Here is an 18461-nt window from a genome sequence, read left to right as displayed (position 1 = left end):
ATATCTCAGCAACTGTGAAATGTCTTGGTTTCGAAGTTTGTCTCGAGGGTTTTCTAATCTTTAAAAGAAATTTATTCTTTTTAGAAGTATTGTAGTTATCATTTCTCTATGATTACACTAAATTTAGACATTGAGCATATAAACAAATGTCGCCAAATGAAATTCTAAATTTACGGCCTACGTAGAAAATATTTCTTTGTAGGTTGTGGTTGTTGAGATGTGAAAATTGTAACTTATCGTATTTACTATGGTGATGATGATGAATGCATTATACTCGAGTACAGCTCCCATACAGGGCTCTTTCCGAGTCAGCAGAGGCCGAAGCGAAGCTATTTACAGGTTTTTCCCTTTTGTGCAGTTCCAACCTTTCGTATCCGCTTGTAATTGGCTGGCTGTCTGGTCTTTCCGGGGCCGAACCCGCTTTCACTCTGTGTGTGTTCGTGGCAGCTCGCCAGTTGTTATTCCCATATTCGCCAGTTGTCGCATTTACTATGGTGTTTTGGGGTGCGTCACTTACCCGTGGATCACGTTACACGATCTACTCGCTTACGGAATACGTTATACGCTAGTTAACGTAACCCACAAGCGAACCGCCCACACAAGCGAACCGCCCACCCCATCAATTTTGATCTGAGTACTATAACCTCTCTTTTATAACCATCCACCATGCCACCAAATCGATCTAGTTCTGCCCGATTTTCGCAGGATAGGCAGGGCAGAATCTCATTAGCCCTGCATGCCATTCAAAATGGTCAAATTACCTCTATTCGCAAAGCAGCACGCCAATTCGACGTCCCCTGGTCCACTCTACGCGATCGCGTCAACGGTCAACAAAGTCGCTCAGAAACACGCGCCAACAACCATAAATTGACAGAAGACGAGGAGAGATCACTTCTACAATGGGTGCTCTCTATGGATTCACGTGGATCAGCTCCTCGGCCTGCTATGGTGGCAGAAATGGCCAATCTTCTATTAGCCGAACGCTGTACGCAGACTGTTGGCGTCAACTGGGTCTACAACTTTGTTAATCGCCATGATGATCTTAAATCTCGGTTCTCTCGAAAGTACAACTACCAACGAGCAAAATGCGAGGATCCAAAGGTCATACGAGAGTGGTTCGACTTGGTTCAACGCACGATTAATGAGAACGGCATCCAACCTGACGATATATATAACTTTGATGAGACTGGCTTCGCAATGGGTCTTATTGCTACTGCAAAAGTCGTCACCCGTGCTGAATACTACGGTCGGAGATCTCTTAAACAACCTGGAAATCGTGAATGGGTCACATCTATCGAGTGTATTGGTGCGTCGGGCTTCAAATTACCACCTTGTCTTATCTTCAAATCCAAGACACATCACCAGGCTTGGTACGAAGATAAAGGGGTAGGACCGGACTGGAGGATCGAAATCAGTGATAATGGATGGACAACTGATGCTATTGGCCTTCGCTGGCTGAAAGATCTCTTTATTCCGAGTACGGCGAGCCGTACAAAGGGTAAATATCGTCTTCTAGTCCTTGATGGTCATGGTAGCCATTTGACACCTCAATTCGACCGACTTTGCGCTGAACATGATATTATACCAATTTGCATGCCAGCGCATTCATCTCATTTGCTACAACCACTAGATGTCGGGTGTTTTGCGAACCTAAAGCGCGCATATGGTGGCTTGGTTGAGCGAAAAGCTCGATGCAATATCAACCATATTGACAAGCTTGATTTCCTTGCCGCCTACCCGCACGCTCGCGAGATCTCATATCACTCGGATATAATTCAGAGCGCATTCGAATCTGCTGGTTTAATACCCTTTGATCCCGATCGGGTTATATCGAAGCTTAATATTCAGCTTCGAACACCAACCCCCCCAGGAAGCCGACCAGGAAGCCGATCAAGTGAGTGGAGCCCTACAACACCACTCAACACAAAACAATTATATCGGCAAGAATCTTCAGTCAAAGCTCTACTCAAATATCGATCCGTGAGCCCTCCAACGCCTACAAAGCATGTGGTAGAGCAGACTCTTAAAGGCTTCCATGTCACGCTTCAAAGGCTAGCGATGTTGGAGAAAGAAATCCGGGATTTGCGCGCTGCCAATGAGGTTCGGAAACAAAAACGCAAGAGGTCTAATAAACGCATCGACCGTACTGAAGGCATGTCAATTCAGGAGGGAAGAGACGTAATATTCAGTTCGAACCAAGCCGTTGAATCTCTGGATCCTGTTCATCCAGAACTAGCTCCGGTCGCAAATGAGACTAATACACCACGACAACGGGCGCCACCAAGATGCAGTGGTTGTGGAGGGATAGGGCATAAGATAAATAGATGTCCGAAGCAGTGATATCAATAATTTAATGGCGTTGTGGTTATTTTATATGCAAATCAAAATTATAGGTTGAGATGGGTGGGCGGTTCGCTTATGTGGGCGGTTCGCTTGTGGGTTACGTTAACTAAGGATTATCCAGGTTAAGCGTTGGTGGGGTGCGATGAGTATGTTACCAAGTAATTACGGCGGGGCGTAACAGGGTGATGCAGGTCGGGTTGAGAGTTCAGATTTTGGTCTTAAATTGGGTCTCTCGCCTCCCGACTATCTGATGGCCTTTGTTGCCAAACCACTCTCCCTCCTCCCAGTCTCTGCTACCCCACCAACCCTCGTGCACCAACACTACATGATGTCGGACTCCCATCAATTCTATAACCTCCCGCCGGAGCTCTGGCATGCAATATCATCATACCTGCCTAATCGCGATGTCAAAAGTCTCCGCCTTGTCTCGAAACGATTTTGCAATTCAGTGGAGCTCAGACTGCAGAGAGTGTTTTTGTCGGCGAACCCCTTGAACATCAAGGTCTTCCGCGCGATCGCAAATCATGAGGAATTCCGACATAAGATTTCAGAGATTGTTTGGGATGACGCGCGATTTGCCAGGGGCCCTAGTACAGAGATTATTCATCCTGAGCAGGGATTATACTTGCCAATCACTGATGCAAGTGATGAAGAGACGGAGGAGTCGTTCGAATTGAGGCGACGTCACGCTGAAGTTCAGGGGCCACCAGACTGGGAAGTTTACGAGAGCGACTTCGACTATGGGCACAGGGAAGACGAGGAGTTTGGAGATTCGATCTATCAATTGAGGAATAGTGGAAATTTCAAGGGGCAAATTTGTCCACTTTGGTTCAAGGCTGCATGTGTCAACAACATTGAATATATTTTCATCCGGCGGCGCAAGCTCAACATGACCGAGGCTTGGCATCAGAAATTCAAAGACGAGAAGAAACTGGGTAAGGCTGCACTCTCTATGAGCGAGTCGTGGGCAATTTACCGGAGTTTGCTCCGCAAACAAGCGGACGTTTTAGCTGGAAACTATGACGAAGAGGCGTTTCTTTACGGACTTGAACGGTTCCCTGCACTGAAAAGAGTGACAGTCACCCCCGCAGCTCACGGTGTCCCGTTTGCCCCGTTATATAAAAGCCCCATGATTCGAGCATTTCCGCAAGGATTCAACTATCCTATCCCTCGCGGATGGCCAACCTCAACCACCGAAGAGCCAGAGGATGTGATAACATTTCCCTGGCAACGAGTCGATGAAAGGCACAGAGAGAAGTACCGCGCATTCCGCATTGTAACGCGCGCCCTTGCACAACAGAAACACAATGTGGTGGAACTGGTTCTAGAAGCTCGACAACTCTACACAGGGATCAACTGCACGATTTTTGATGAACCTTGCGCGGAACACGATAATCTTCTGACAGTCTTGAAGAAACCAGGCTTCCGTCGCCTAGATCTCTCTTTAATGTTTGGTGGAAGAGGATCAGCCACAGAGAACTGGAAGACATTCCGCGACGGAAGGCTTCGCGAAACACTAGGCACAATGACAGACCTGGAGGAATTCACCTTCTACACGGCGGGGCTGGATAATTGCTATGAGTGGAAAAACCCACCGGTTGACACCAACCCCGTGTCGTTAGAGCGTATATTCCCTGTCGAAAATTGGTCTAAACTTCGTCATTTTGCATTATCGCGTTTCATAGTCAGCCAGGCTGATCTTGTCACACTCCTTTCGAAATTACCTGACACACTAAAGTCAGTGAAATTGAGCTTTTTGGTATTCGTTGACAACGGGACATCTTGGCATACTTTCCTTGTAGAATTGCGCACAAAGATCCGGGAAAAGAGTCTTTGGCCGGGTCATCGACCAAACGTTGTTATCGGCAATGAGCGAACTTTTCTTCTCCTTGGAGGTGCTACTTGGCTCGGGAAGGCAGTGAACGATTTCTTATACGAGGGCGGCGAAAATCCATTCTATGACCCTCCTCGTGTGTTAGTCAAAAAGGAACTTGGAACAACCAAGGATGCATTTGATCCATATTGTTGATAGTTGCATCGTGTTTATTCAAATTATATACCACCGAACCGACGGTATGTAGTTGACTTGTCATTCCTGGAATTATTCTCTGGTTCTCGTTGATATGATCGTACATTGATTAGATGAAAGTCCCGAGGTCAGGTATACTGGAATCTTTTATAGATACTCCCATCGGGAGAAAAAGGAGTGTAACAGGCTGAAGCCTAGGATATAGCCCAGGCTATGCTGTGCACCACGTGACTGCCAAGCTTCTGAGGTATCTATTGTAGTGGGAAGCCCCCCTCCCCCTACTACATGGGTGCCATCCAGACTATGTAACATAGCCGGCAGTATACAGTGGCCGGATAGCTAGTTCTAGAATACACCTTCTTACACCTCCCCGACCTGACCCCTACATTTGGGGTTCTCGCTATTTCCTGATTGCTACGCCCGTGTTTTGTGATGGTTTTTCTGCTGAATCGACCCGCACGTCTCAGCGCGTGCTGCCATCGAGCGTTCCCCTCTTCACTATATAGTTCACCGCTAGATGGCCCTGTGTTTACTTTCCTTAAGCTTCAGATAGGCTGCATGTCGGTACCGCTCAATTGAATCAATTCGGCCGTAGCCCTTCACAAAAAGCGACAATACAAATAGCCGTTAAATAGTCAAGCTAGAATAATTATTTGACTTGAGAGTTATTGTTTTAAGTATTTGTTGAAAGGCTACGAGTGGAGAGAAAAGAGAAGAATGCTGTATTGACTGACTAGAGAGAGGAGAGGAAGGAAGAGAAAGAGAATGGTGGAGAAAAAGATGTGGTAGATCATCCACTGATGTACTGTTCACTTCAGCTGAGAGGGTCAGAGCATGACTCTCACCTGACGGGAATGATTCTCACCCGATCTCACTCCATTCTCACTCTGTCTATTGCGCACTCACCCTAATCACGCGAGTCACGCGACGCTAAAAGGGCGCTCACCCTACTCATCCAGGCAACATCCACTAGAGTATTGATTGAGCAGAAGCCATACACAGGCCGGATTGTACACAGTAGTATGTTGATCGTGCGAAGACAGAGACAGGATATTATTTTTTATAACTGTGTTTCGAGTACATACGACCATAGGGTGTGGAGAACAGGGCTTCCCGTCCGCTCAGCCGTACTTAAGCCACACGCCGGCAGGTTAGTAGTATGGTGGGTGACCACATGCGAATCCCTGCTGTTGTATGTTTTTTTTGGGTCATTTTTTGGGTGTTGTTTGGTATTTTGTCTTTTCGCTGAACAATTTGTAAGGTTAGTTACGATGCGACTCGATTAGAAGGAAAGTGCTGGTTATATGGCGCGCTGCTGGCTAATCAGCATGAGCTAAATTTTTACTGTTACCCGGCTAGCATCCACCTACTGTATGACTTCATTGCTAGAATCCGCCAATTCGTCTACTTAAGATCGGGAAATATAATACATCCACGATTGCCATGGTCTACTTAATCCTGAATACACAAAGCACATTTGAAGCAAAGAAGTTCGGGATGAGAACCATAAATTTTGAAGAAGTAAAAATATACAAGGAGGACAAGCTTTAAAAGAAGTACCAGATCAAACCAATCAACCACCCTATCCTACGCTCATCCCCATAGAGAATTAACCGCTTACAAGCACTGGTGGTAAAACTCATTCTGCACGATGCAAGTCAGACCGCTCGCACAGGTGATAGCACCGGTCCAGTTGCGTCCACCACACTGGTAGTAGCGAGCAACAGCACCGCCGCTGGCAGAGGGGGTGCTAGTGCCAGCAAGCGAGCTTGTGGGCGAGTGGATGGGGGAGGGCACGCTGACGAACGACGTGGGGGCGGCGGTAGGGACGTCGACTGGGATAGAGGACGGGGTGGCGATGGGGGCGACCGACGCGGCGCCGGTACTTTCAGGAGATCTGGAAGATTCAGCAGCTGGGCTGGAAACTTGGACCTGGGTGTTGGGGGTGCTGGTTGCCTCCACGGTGGAAGTGGAAGTAGTGCTGGTGCTGCTAGAGCTGCTGGTGGTGCTTGCTGCGGCGCTGGCGGACGCAGTGCTAGAGGCAGAGGTTGAGCCAGAGCTACTCACGAAGTATTCCTTTAGGATGGGCAGATAGGTCTCGTAGGCCTTGCCGTCTGTCGGCTCCATGCTGTACATGTAGGTTCCCCACCAGGGACCGGCGGACCACCATTCAGCGCCCATCCAGACGTCGCTGTTGTCGGACATGTAGGAGAGCATGCCCTTGACGGCTGCCTCGCAGTCCGAGTTGACACCACCAGCGACCTCGCCGATGAAACCCTTCTTGTTGTTGTCCTTCAGCCACTTGGTTGCAGAAGTCAGGCGCTCCTTGCCGATGGTGGAGCTGACGCAGGTCTCGGAGGTGCCAGAGCTGTCGGAGTCGAGGTACTGGTGCATCTCGTAAACGATCTTGTCCTGGGGGTCGGTCAGTCCCTTGAGGTTGTCGTTGTTGTCGGTCCACGACCAGGCGCCGCTGTAGGCGTTGCCCTCGACGAAGATATACTGGGTCTTAGCACCGGCAGCACGGATACCGTCAATAGCAGCCTGGTTCAGATTCAGGACGAGGGTCTGGTCCATGTCGTGGTACTCGTTGTCTGAGATTGTTGGTCAATATATCATTTGGGGAATAAATTACCGTAAAAGCTTACTGGTGTCGAAGATGACCTTTTCGTTGTCGGCAAACTCGGTGGCGACGGTCTTCCACCAGGCCTTGAAGTTGTCAGTGGAAGAAATGACATTACCATTGCTGCAGACAATAAGTTAGTATAAGACCAGTTGTATCAGGGATAGTGCGATCTTACTATCTTCCGTAGTTGTGGGGGTCGAGGACGGCGTGGGCACCACTGTCGGTGATGAACTTGACGGTCTAATAGACACAATTGCATTAGCCTCCATTATACCCTGTGCTTTCCATCCCGTTAGGAATGATACTTACAGACTTGAGATCAGCCAGGTAGGTCGAATCCAGGCTGCCGGTCAGGCTGTCGGTCACCAGGCGCTCCATCAAGAAGGGAACACGGAAGATGTTCATGCCGGCCTCGCGCAGGACCTGAATCTTAGCAGTCTTGGGCCAGACATAGTCGGTGCCCAGAGTTCCGGGAATGTTCGACTCGCCGAACTCGGCACCAGACTCGCTGACGCCCATCCCTAGTCATCATCAGTCCATGTCCTTGTCTCAAATGTCAATGGTTGCCATACAAGTAAAGCCGCTGGAAGCGCGCTTGGAGATACTTCGCTTGTTGGGGATAACATCGCGACCCTTGGGGTAAGCGCAGGCCATGCTAGCGGCGCTGGCAGCAAGAATAACGTTGGTAAACTTCATTTTAATCGGCAGAGAAGAGAATGACTGTCGAGCTTGTCGAGCAAAAAGTACGGGACAAAAAAGAAGGGAATCGACCAAGAAGCCAGTTCTTGATAAAAAAGGTAAGGAAGGAATGCGACGAAAAGTGCCAAAGGAAGCCCGAAACTGCCATGGATCTCTCACATTATATACTCGGTTCTCGTTGAGATGAGAGGGGCGTCAACTGCACCTTCCATTAGGCTTAGTGGTGTCTAACAAGCCTCTGATACACGGAGTGGGCTCGTCGTTCGAGGCCCCATCGGACAAGGCACCCTTCATGTTCTCGGCGTATCCTGGAGAATATTTCTGTGGGGGCTTCGTCTCTGGAACAACATCCTTTCATGATTTTTCCGGGTCGATGGGATCGACGGTCTATCCAAAGTCACGGATCAAGGGAGAACTCAAGGCTTGGAAGCCATTAAATGGCGCACGAACGGCCCAAACGGTCATGATCAGACCATAGCACAATTTAGTTTCATTTCTCTGCCCGACGAAGAGGAAATTGGCTCAGCGACCGGGGCGAGTAGGGCGCCCGGTCCATGAAGAAGCTGGTGCTGGTACGGAGTGGAGTTGGGTTGAAGATCCACAGAAGTTCAGGGTCAAATTCCTGGCTTTGTTTCTGGAAGCCCCTTAAAGGTGGAATAATGACAGGAAATTATTCCGGTATGAGGTTGGAATCGTCCATACCGAGTTGGGGTGGTGGCCGAGAGCGAAATCCCGTGTAGATGAGCCATCCTTAAGGTGAAACATTTAATGACAGCCGGTGGAGGCGCTAGTTCGTTTGTCCCGAAGTGTTTCGGAGGCTCCTTTGCAAACAAGTACGGACGATCTGTTAGCAGAGCTTGTCTGTCATGTTTATTTTCTGCCCGCATCTTCTCGGTCGGAGTTTCATGCACTGTAAAGAAAAGTTGTGGGGAGGGTGGAAGCCGTCGGACACGATCAGAAAAGTGGAATAAAATGTTCCGTATCCATTTGAGATGTTGAATTGATGGTATCAATGACATGACTGAGCTTGCGCAAAACCTTGCATAATAATAATAGGCGCATAGGGCAGGGTAAAAATAATAGGGGCATAAAAGTCATAGGCACATAAATAGTCCATCACATCTTCCTGGCACTGCCTTGCCACTCATAAGAATAGCTCCGAGGCCGGTGTGGATTTCACACATTGCTCCTCAATCGTCAATCCAGGTCTAGCAGTTGGAATAAATGGGGCAAAATTGCTGGTCATAACACATCACAGTCTTGAGTTTCGGCAGCCGCGGTCATCGCTGTCGCGGCCGGTTGATTGTCATGGCTCAATGTGGAATTCAAAGGACCGGTCGCCCTGGCCGATCGGGACTGCGTTCACCTGGTCATCGTACAGAGTTCGTTCAAAGTATCGCACGCGGCCGCTGGGCTGTGCCAGGAGCACAGTTTGCTTCTGTGTACCATAGGGGCCGGAGGAATAGTTCTGGAATTCATTCATGGCGGGTATATTGACTTCGTCCTCGACGCAAGCGGCCGCAGTCTCTTTAGTGGCCTGGTCTTTGTCGTCGTCGGTTCCGATGACAGGAATGAAAAGGCTCTTTCGGAGGAGGTTGATGTAAGTATCAAGTGATTGCTTCTCGCCCTCGAGTCGCGGGAGGGTGTCGGTGCTCAACACTCCGAGGAGACGCTCCAGTAGAGCATTCTCGTCTCCCCCGGACTGGATATGGTCCTCGATAGCATGTTGCATCAGCTTCTCTCCATCGAGAATCTTGGGCCAGGTGCGATCATCGAAGTTGGTGTTGCTTAGTCCGCGTGTCTGATTCTTCTCTCCCGCCACCCAGGCGATGTGACCCATCTCCGAGGACCGGTTGGAGACGATGGCCAGCGGCTCGTTGATATAACCACATATCAAACTAAATCCGCCGACCTTCTTGGCTTCGGGACTAGCCACCATCGCCGACACGAAATCATGAGTAGTTTGTCGTTCATGGAGCGCGCTCGTCAGCCAGCTGTTGACGATCATGCCCCGGCTATATTGTCCGACTGCCTCGCCGGCCGTATCTTCTCGGTAGTTTGTGAGCACAGCGACCTTCCCTTGCTTGGTCACCCCCATCCAGGTGCCGTGGGTAGCCCGCGCTAAGTCGCGTGAGCCGAGGACAAACGAGGATGGCTCCGGCCACCAGTCGGGGGATGAGGTTGGTCGATGGAGGAATTCCTGAAATCGATGAGACCCCGTTCAGATGCCAGATTTGGATGAGTACTTACATCTCGATTGTCAATAATGATCAGGGAATAGGCCGGATGCAGAGTTGAGACCAGAGCAATGCACATGATTGATCCGAGGCGCGTCGGTAACTGCGGGGGAACAGAGGATGCGGAGGGGAAGTGCGTCAAGGACAGGCGAAAGGAAATCTATAGGCAGCCGTTGAAACCACAACGCAATGTATGCACGGAGGAGAATTGAAGGGACGGAAAAGGCAGGAACGACGGAGGCCAGGCGTCATACGAGGAGCTTGGGCACCAGGTGATTGGGCCGATTCCAAGCTCCACCAGGCGATCGCAAGCTCTCCGCGCGACCTGCCTGCCTGTCTGGGGAAATATGCAAGAGTCCAGCATCGACTGCGAGTCGTTCTGATGGCAATCTAATCGCGGCTCGAAGCTGGAGCTCCTTCCCTGTCGCGTGACGTCAAGACGAGCCGTTGATCTGCCGGCGGTCGATGGTCATGCTTCAGCTGAGATGGAAGCCTGCGGTGGGCCTCGTCTCTTTCACTTCCCCCTTTGTGTTTCGACGCTCCTCCTTTTTTCCCTCTACATTCGTACTGGCTGGTGAACTTTATCCAAGCTGACCTGAAGCTCTTCCTCGCGAGCTGTTGGAGGAGGGGAGCTGTCTGTTCCTCCACCGCTGCTTTGCTTACCCCTCATCAATTTTCCGTGAACTGTGCTCTCGCCCCGATTCCGAGGCTACGCTTCGCCTGTGGCCATCATGTTTGGGATTATTGCGGACTTGATGTCGTGAGTGTTTTTGCGACCACCCCTTTAGATTCAAGTGTTGACTTGCCTATTCTGCCGCAGCTCGGTGATCACCATCCTCTTCCCCATTTTCGCATCCTACAAGGCCCTCCGCTCCTCCGACCCCTCCCAACTCGCACCATGGCTGATGTACTGGGTGGTGCTGTCCGTGATTCTGCTGGCTGAGTCCTGGACTGTGTTTATCATCGGATGGTACGGCGTGATGGTACGCTCTATGGCAAAAGAAACAAAGCTGACCAAATGTGTTCCTGCAGGTTTCCATTCTACAGCTGGATTCGGCTCCTTTTCATGTGCTATCTGGTCCTGCCCCAGACCCAGGGAGCTCGGCTGTTGTACCAGGACTATGTAGACCCGTTCTTGACGCACCACGAGCGCGAAATCGAAGAGATTATCGGTCGCACCCACGAGCGTGCCAAGACGCTGGGTCTGCAATATTTCTACATGGCCATCGACATGATCCGGGAGAAGGTGATGGGCCTCCCTCCTCAACGTCAAGCACCTCCGCCTCCATCCGGGCCCGCGGCCTATGCGCAGTCCCTGCTGTCCCGATTCAACCTCCCCGCCGCTACCGCCCCATCGAACATATCCAACGATTGGTATTCGGCGCTCAGTTCGACGCTGGGCTCGTTCACCTCGACGGGTAAGTCTCGTGAGGCTCGCCAGGAGGAGCTTTCAGCCAGTGGGACGCTGCTGCAGCGACACTTGCAGAACATGACGGGCACACAAAAGGCCGAGTATATCTCGGCTCAACGCGAGGCACTGGATTACCTGCGATCGACCTTGATGCGCGAGGAACAGTCGATGGGCCGCGATGACCACGAGACGGACGATCTGGCCTACGGGGCCCCGCTGAAGAAGGACCTCAGCGACAACTCCTTTGATGTGGTTGACGACGAGGATCTGGGCAGCCGGGCCTCGCGACGGACGAGTGGATGGGGAGGGTGGCTTGGAAACGAGCACGATTCCTCCGGCTCGTCCGGCGCAGATGCGGCCCGGACGACTGGGTATGATCGATACTAGTCCTCGCCGCACCCAGGACCAGGCAACACAATACAAAATAGAAATCGGCTGCTTGCTTTTCAAATTGTGTTTGAGATTTGGGGGGATTACTCCTGCTTGCTCGTGGGGTCCCGGAGCCCCTCACCGCAATATAGGAATACTGTGCAGAATCCCCTGCCTCGATGCATCGTCTATGTCATTCAACAGTTTAACTGTAATGGGACGGGCCGTACTGGCTAGTGCAGGCATCTCATGAAGCCCGCTCGGATTATTATCCTTAGTCGTCTACTAGTTGTATGTATACCTTATGCCCTAGCGGGTATTCCGCTTCGGGTGCCTATTGTTAGGTACCTACCTGCTTGGAAAAGGTAGTAGTTTAGGGTAAGAATATGACGACGGATTCTCCCCAACGAAAGTCCAAGCGCGACCAGGCCATCCGATCTGACAGCCGAGGTGGAGTCCCGAATCAATCCGGTCGGAAGAATTTGGCCTGCATGTCGCGAAAGTTGGCGCAGCTGCAAGGCGGAAGCCGATCGTAGGAATGCATGGCCATCCCTTTGATCGATGCGATAGGCCGTTGGAGGAGTTCCTGGGTATCTGCGTCTAATATTGTGGTTAATAGTACAATATTTATCCAAGTCGTGGATATTTATTGCTATAGCAGGAAATACTGGTAAGTATAGATTCCCGATTAGGCATTGCGGTGGCAAAGTTCAACAAGTGGATGGCCGGGGAGGCTCCACCCTTCATTGTCTACGCACCATCGAGACCACCAGAAAACACTGTGAATCGAGTCATTGTTCGCTCGCTCGCTGCCAGTAATTATTGTGACTCAAAGAGCTCGGACTCGACATGCCCGATTAGCTGGGCGTCCGAGCCTCAGGTAACAGCGTAGTGAAACGGCCACAAGCGGCCTAGTAGCGATGTCATGGTGGCGGCCGTAGTAGATGCGAGCCCCCCCTTCATCTTTCACGCCATTGTACTTTCCTCTCCCTTCCTCCTCACCATCCCCCCGGAGGATTCCAGAACCGTTCGTGTTCTCTTGCTTCTGCGCTTTTTCCCGGTAAGTCATTGTTGCGCCCGTCCGCCCTGCACGCGTCTTCCACAAACCCGAGCAATTTTTCCCACCGAAACAACTTTTTTCCTCGTTGGATTTTTTCTCCCTCCCACACAACCCTCTCCCAGCCCAACAACCAAACTTCTGGGGAACCCAAAAAAAAATCACCAACCGCGCGGCTTTCACTTGCTGCGTTTGTCGGTCCCGGTCATTTTTGTGAATTTGACCGCTTTTTTTCTCATTCACTCTCTCTAACCTTTTTTGGTGGTAGATTCTCAGGTTTGGATGTGGCCTTAGCCTCTTCCGCGACTTGACATCACCTTCCTCCCCCCGAGAACCTCCTTCTCTACGCATCCGACGTGGACACCACCTGTCTAATGACCTCGAACCCTCCTCAGTCGGGCGTTCAACAAGGACAGAGCACCGCTACCAACCCTTCCAACCCGCCCGCTTCTTCCACCCCCTGGCAGCTGCTCCGGCGCCGGCCAGGTCCTACGCCAACGCCGCAACGAAGAAGTCCGCGACGGACTCGACCGCCGCTCCCGTCACCGTGGGTGGCTCGGCGCAACATGGGAAGTCGACTTCAGTATCTCCTGTGAACGGCAACCCCATGCAAACCCAACAAACCCAGCAGCCCCCGGCGTCGGGTGTGACCATCGTAAACGGTGCACCAACCGCCCCGGCCGCTGCGTCGACTGCTCCTTCCTCGCAGGGCGATCACTCGCGCAAGCCCTCCGTGACCATTACCTCCGCTGGTACTTCTGGATACATGCCGAACGGCGGCTCTGCTAGCCGCCCGCAGAGCCTGCAGTTCGGTTTCGCCAACCCTCAGAGCTCGCCCAACATGGGCAATCCCGCTGTTCTCGCCTCGAACCAGTCGCAGGCTGGTCTGGGTGCTCCCTCGGCCAACCCGCGTGTCACCTCGCCTCAGACCTCTCCGTCGCCCATTCCGCAGCCCGCCTCTAGCGGCGGCCGTCCGCCCTCTACCTACCAGGGACAAGGCAACGTCCCGAACTTTGGCAGCTTTGGTGAATCCGGTGATAACAACGTAAGTATTTAATGACCCTATGCGACTTCTTTTCAAATATTTTTTTTTTTTTTTCTCTCTCGGGTTAAGATGTGGTTGTGCGCGCATTTACGGAAGCGCGCGACGCGACCGCACATTAAACTTCTTTTTCCGAGTCTCCGCATTTTAAATTCGTATGCTCACACGTTTTCTCGACATTACAGGCTCCCCTCGGTCCCGGTCCTCAGCACCTGCGTCGCGAGTCTTCGCAGTCTACTCACAGTGATATGAGCAACCACATGGGCAGCGGCCCCGGCCCCGGCCGCGGTGGCTACCCTCACCAGGGTGGCCGTGGTCGCGGATACTCCCAATCTGGTTATCAAGGACAGATGCCCTACTCGCCGGGCCCCAACTTCCGTCAGACTCACAACCAGCCTCGCGGTGGCCCCAGCATGGGCCCTCAGTTCCACGGTCCCAACCAGGGTCGCCCCTTGGCCCCCTTCCCCAACTCGCCGCACCAAGCGAACCGCAGCCCAGCTCTCGCCAATGCGCATCCTACGACCCCCAACATGAACCCCGTGCCAATGGCCGGTCACCCTCAGATGGGCCAGCCGTATCCATATGGGCAGCCGATGGGTCCGCAGAATGTGAGGCAGAACACTTTTCATCATCTCCCCCCGAAGCCCGGTCATGGTCGGCGTCGCAACGACTATCCAAAGCGATGGTACCAGCGGCCGCCTACCCAAGTCCAATTCCAACCGCAACCGCGCGTTGATCAAATGGCTATGAGTCCCCTTCCTCCAGTTCCAGACATGCGGCCGGAAACCGGCAACTGGCAACAGTATCTAACAACTGCCAAATCCTATCAGACCTATCCTGCCGCTCCCTATGATCCTAATTACGGCTACTACAACCCTGGCTATGCTTCCATGCAGCCCCAGTACATGCCCCCTTCGCCCCAACCCCGTCCGGGCATTCCTTACAACCAAGCTGGATACATGCCTGGACAATTCCCCGTCCAGCCCCCCCAGTCGACTCCTCTTTCACGAACTCCCTCTCAAGTTTCTACTGACCGTCCCGGTTCAAGCCTTGGTCAGCCCGCACAGTCTGGTCCTGGCCATGCGCACACCGGTAGCCGCTCCTCTAACAGTCCCGCTCCGGCCAAGTCGCACTTTGTCCTGCCCACCAAGAAAAGCGCCATTGTCATCAAGGATCCTGGCAGCGGTGCAGTCAAGCACTTCGACAAGAACCCTGCATCCCCGGCCCGTGCCACTCCCTCTCCCGTAAAGATTACGACTCCGACCTCGACTCCTCCGCCACGCACCGCCAGCGCGTCAGAGCACAGCCGCTCCGAGAGCAAGGCTTCCAGCTCCAAGACTGACGAGGAGAAGAAGCAGGAGCTGAAGGATGCTGTCAAGAAAAAGATTGAAGAGGATGAGGCTGCGCAGAAGCGTGAGGCCGAGAAGGCCAAGAGCCAGACCACCGAGGAGACCGAGCCTACTGAGACCGCCAAGCCCAAGGATGAGGGCACTGACGCTGCCAGTGCCGCCATGGAGAACCTGACCTTGAAGGATAAGGCCGCCCCTGCTGAGGAACCTAAGAAATCGCCTGCTCCCGCCCCCGCGACCCCGGCTCCTGCTCCTGCTCCTGCTCCCGCTCCCGCTCCCGCTCCCGCACCGGCCGATGACGACGAGATCGATTTCGATGCCATTGAGCGTGAGATGGCCGAGATCGAAGCCAAGGAGCGTGCCGCGGAAGAGGACTACAACCGCAAGAAGCAGGAAAAGAAGGAGGAAGCTGAGCGCAAGGAGCGTGAAGAGCGTGAGCACTACGAGAAGACCATGAAGCAGGCCGAGCGCGAGGCTGAAGAGCGTGAGCTTGCCCGCGAAGCAGCTCGCGCCAAGGGTGAGTCCGCCGCTCCTAGCGAGGATACGGATCTGTTTACTACCCTGAAGAAGGGTGGATTCCCTCCTACCGAGTCCTCTACCCCCGGTGACAGCGGCGCTGCCACCCCGGTTTCCTCAGACATGTCTATGGGTCCTCCCGGAAAGCCTGCCAGCGCCACCGCTAAGAAGCCTGCTGGTCTGAAGCTTGATACTCCCAAGCCTAGCGAGCCTCTCCAGCCGAGTGCCGCCATGAAGTCTCTTCAGAATGCCAAGTTCCTGCAGGATCTTGCTAAGATCACTTATCCATCCACTATCACCGCTCCCAACCTGGCTCTGAACGCTCAATCCCCAGCCGGTCGTCAATTCCACTATGACCGCGAGTTCTTGCTCCAGTTCCAGACCGCGTACAAGGACAAACCGTCCATCGATTGGGACACTCGTGTGCGCGAGACCCTTGGTGATCCCGCTGATTCTTCTCGCCCTCAGTCCGCCCGCACTCCCAGCATGGGACCCCGTTCTGGCTCCCAGCGTGGTGGTATGCCTGGATTCCCAGGCATGGGCAACTTCGGCCAGCCCGGTGGCAGCCGTCACAGCATGCCCCCCGTCAGCTCCTCTCGTGGCGGTTCCTTCCCTGCCTTCCCCCGCCCCATGGGTATGGCTCCTGGCATGAGCCGCAACAACTCTTCCAACATGCCCATGTCTCCTCGTGTCGCTTCTAGCAAGGGCCGTGCTGGTAGCAAGCGTGACAAGCACTCCGTCAAGAAGGAGGAGGATATGAACAAGACCATGCCTCTCACAGCCGGTATGGACCTGAAGCTTCCCTCGGTTTCTTCCACTGGCTGGAAGCCCCGCAGTATTGGCCAGTCTACTGCTGCTGCTGGTCCCGCGCCTGGTGGTGAAGCCTACATGGCACCGGATGTCGTGCAGCGCAAGGTCAAGGCCGCGCTTAACAAGATGACCCCCGAAAAGTTCGATCGTATCTCCGCTCAGATTTTGGAGATTGTCTCTCAGTCCAAGGATGAGTCTGACGGCCGCACCCTCCGTCAAGTTATCCAGCTCACTTTCGAGAAGGCTACTGATGAAGCTCACTGGGCTCCCATGTATGCCAAGTTCTGCAAGGCCATGCTTGAGAGCATGAGTGCCGAGATCAAGGACGAGAACATCCGCGACAAGAACGGCAATGTTGTCGCCGGCGGCAGCCTGTTCCGCAAGTATCTGCTCAACCGCTGCCAAGAGGAGTTCGAACGTGGTTGGAAGGTCAACCTACCTCCCAAGCCCGAGGGTACTACTGAGGAGATCGCGATGATGTCTGACGAGTACTACGTTGCTGCTGCCGCTAAGCGTCGCGGTCTTGGTCTGGTCAAGTTTATTGGTGAGCTGTACAAGCTCGGCATGTTGACTGAGCGTATCATGCACGAATGTGTTAAGAAGCTGGTCGACTACGAGGGTATTCCTGATGAAGCTGAGGTAGAGTCTCTGACCAGCCTTTTGCGCACCATTGGTGCCAGCCTGGATGCCTCTGAGAAGGGACCTGCTATGATGGATGCCTACTTTGCTCGTATCACTATGATGATGGATATTCCTGGTCTTCCCAGTCGTCTTCGCTTCATGCTTATGGTATGTCCTTTTTCCCAAAGTCAAAAAACAATGCTAACATTTCTCTCTAGGATATCGTTGATCTGCGTCGTCAGCGCTGGCACTCCAAGGACTCCGACAAGGGTCCCAAGACTATCCAGCAGATCCGTGAGGAGGCTGCTCGCGCTCAGCAAGAGCAGGAGATGGAGCGTATGCGCCAACAGTCCAACCGCGGAGGTGGTGGCGGTGGTCGCATGGCCATGGGTCGTGGTGATGTCCGGAGCTACGGCCAACAGGCCCCTCCCCCCGACTACGCTTCCAGCAAGGTCGGCAGTGACGACCTCCGTCGTCTGCGTGCTAGCCGCAACACCAACCAGCCCATGTCCTTCGGTCCGTCCAGCCTGCTCGGCTCCCGCAGCAACAGCGGCCGCAAGAACCTGGGCCCTGGCGGCAACCTGGTCCGTGGCGGTGACGACAGCGCTACCTCCAGCCGCAGCGCCAGTCAGGCCGGCAAGAAGGAAGACAAGGAGGCTTCGTCTTCCATCAATGCTTTCAGGTACGCATACACTAACCGTTTGGCCCCTCCGGCTTCAACCCTAACACCACTGCAGCGCCCTTGCGGCTCTTGAAGACAAGGACAACATGGCCACCTCGCCTCCTTCCAACCCGACCTCCCCCATGCTCACCAAGTCTCAGCCCGCTACCGCTGAGCGCCGGCCCTCCAAAACACCGTCCAAGGACGGCGAGAACGCAGCATAGATTCGTTAGGCCTAATGATCAACGCTTTTCAATTTTTTCTTTTCATTTTGCCTCGGTTTCCCCAAAAGATTTCCCTTTTTCTCTTCCAGCTTGCTCCATCACTGCGTCTTGATTTTCCGGTTCATTCGGATCGGACCGGTCCTCTTGCGTTTGCACACATGGGAATTTTTTTCGACCCTTGCATTTTCCGACTGGGTCGGTTTTTCCATCTTTTTTCCTCTTTTTATCTCTTCGAGGGTTCTTTCTTCTGCTCTCCTGACACTCTAGTGAACATTCTCAGGCGAATAAGAAAGGGAGATATTTACGAACCAATCTCTCTTTGTGAACCGATTCGATGCAGAAAAATGGATGTTCATCTCGAAGAGCTTCATAGTGTACAATTTTCACTTTTTTCTTTTCTACCACCGGTCCCTTTTTTCTGCCAACCCTGCGTCTGCCTTCCTGACAAGTCGAATGAAATGGGTGGTGGA

At 52.8% G+C, this 18461-nt stretch overlaps 5 protein-coding genes across 5 annotated transcripts; 3 read left to right on the top strand and 2 right to left on the bottom strand.

Moving 5' to 3' along the window:
* Nucleotides 1-2593: 2593 nt before the first annotated feature.
* On the top strand, nucleotides 2594-4372 carry N7532_000388 (uncharacterized protein; the record flags this gene model as incomplete). The annotated part of the gene is made up of 1 exon (XM_056612892.1): nucleotides 2594-4372. The coding sequence occupies one exon, from the start codon at nucleotides 2594-2596 to the stop codon at nucleotides 4370-4372; it is 1779 nt and encodes a 592-aa protein (XP_056480116.1).
* Nucleotides 4373-5989: 1617 nt separating this feature from the next.
* On the bottom strand, nucleotides 5990-7691 carry egl3 (putative extracellular endoglucanase/cellulase; the record flags this gene model as incomplete). The annotated part of the gene is made up of 5 exons (XM_056612891.1): nucleotides 5990-6963; nucleotides 7018-7115; nucleotides 7171-7235; nucleotides 7305-7516; nucleotides 7568-7691. The coding sequence occupies 5 exons, from the start codon at nucleotides 7689-7691 to the stop codon at nucleotides 5990-5992; spliced, it is 1473 nt and encodes a 490-aa protein (XP_056480115.1).
* A 1309-nt stretch (nucleotides 7692-9000) lies between these two features.
* On the bottom strand, nucleotides 9001-10010 carry N7532_000386 (NRDE family protein; the record flags this gene model as incomplete). The annotated part of the gene is made up of 2 exons (XM_056612890.1): nucleotides 9001-9894; nucleotides 9945-10010. The coding sequence occupies 2 exons, from the start codon at nucleotides 10008-10010 to the stop codon at nucleotides 9001-9003; spliced, it is 960 nt and encodes a 319-aa protein (XP_056480114.1).
* Nucleotides 10011-10662: 652 nt separating this feature from the next.
* On the top strand, nucleotides 10663-11729 carry N7532_000385 (HVA22/TB2/DP1 family protein; the record flags this gene model as incomplete). Its single annotated transcript, XM_056612889.1, has 3 exons — nucleotides 10663-10691; nucleotides 10752-10901; nucleotides 10964-11729. 3 exons carry the CDS (start codon nucleotides 10663-10665, stop codon nucleotides 11727-11729), a joined length of 945 nt encoding a protein of 314 aa, XP_056480113.1.
* Nucleotides 11730-12636: 907 nt separating this feature from the next.
* N7532_000384 (putative eukaryotic translation initiation factor subunit eIF-4F) lies at nucleotides 12637-17991 on the top strand (the record flags this gene model as incomplete). Its single annotated transcript, XM_056612888.1, has 5 exons — nucleotides 12637-12771; nucleotides 13037-13813; nucleotides 13996-17274; nucleotides 17325-17788; nucleotides 17844-17991. The coding sequence occupies 5 exons, from the start codon at nucleotides 12637-12639 to the stop codon at nucleotides 17989-17991; spliced, it is 4803 nt and encodes a 1600-aa protein (XP_056480112.1).
* Between the last annotated feature and the right edge of the window lie 470 nt (nucleotides 17992-18461).

The sequence above is a fragment of the Penicillium argentinense genome (genome assembly GCF_028826775.1).
Source record: "Penicillium argentinense strain IBT 30761 chromosome Unknown utg000001l_segment0_segment0, whole genome shotgun sequence".
Taxonomy (NCBI): domain Eukaryota; kingdom Fungi; phylum Ascomycota; class Eurotiomycetes; order Eurotiales; family Aspergillaceae; genus Penicillium; species Penicillium argentinense.
Note: the sequence above shows the minus strand (reverse complement) of the source record. Positions and strands in the feature narration are given on the sequence as shown.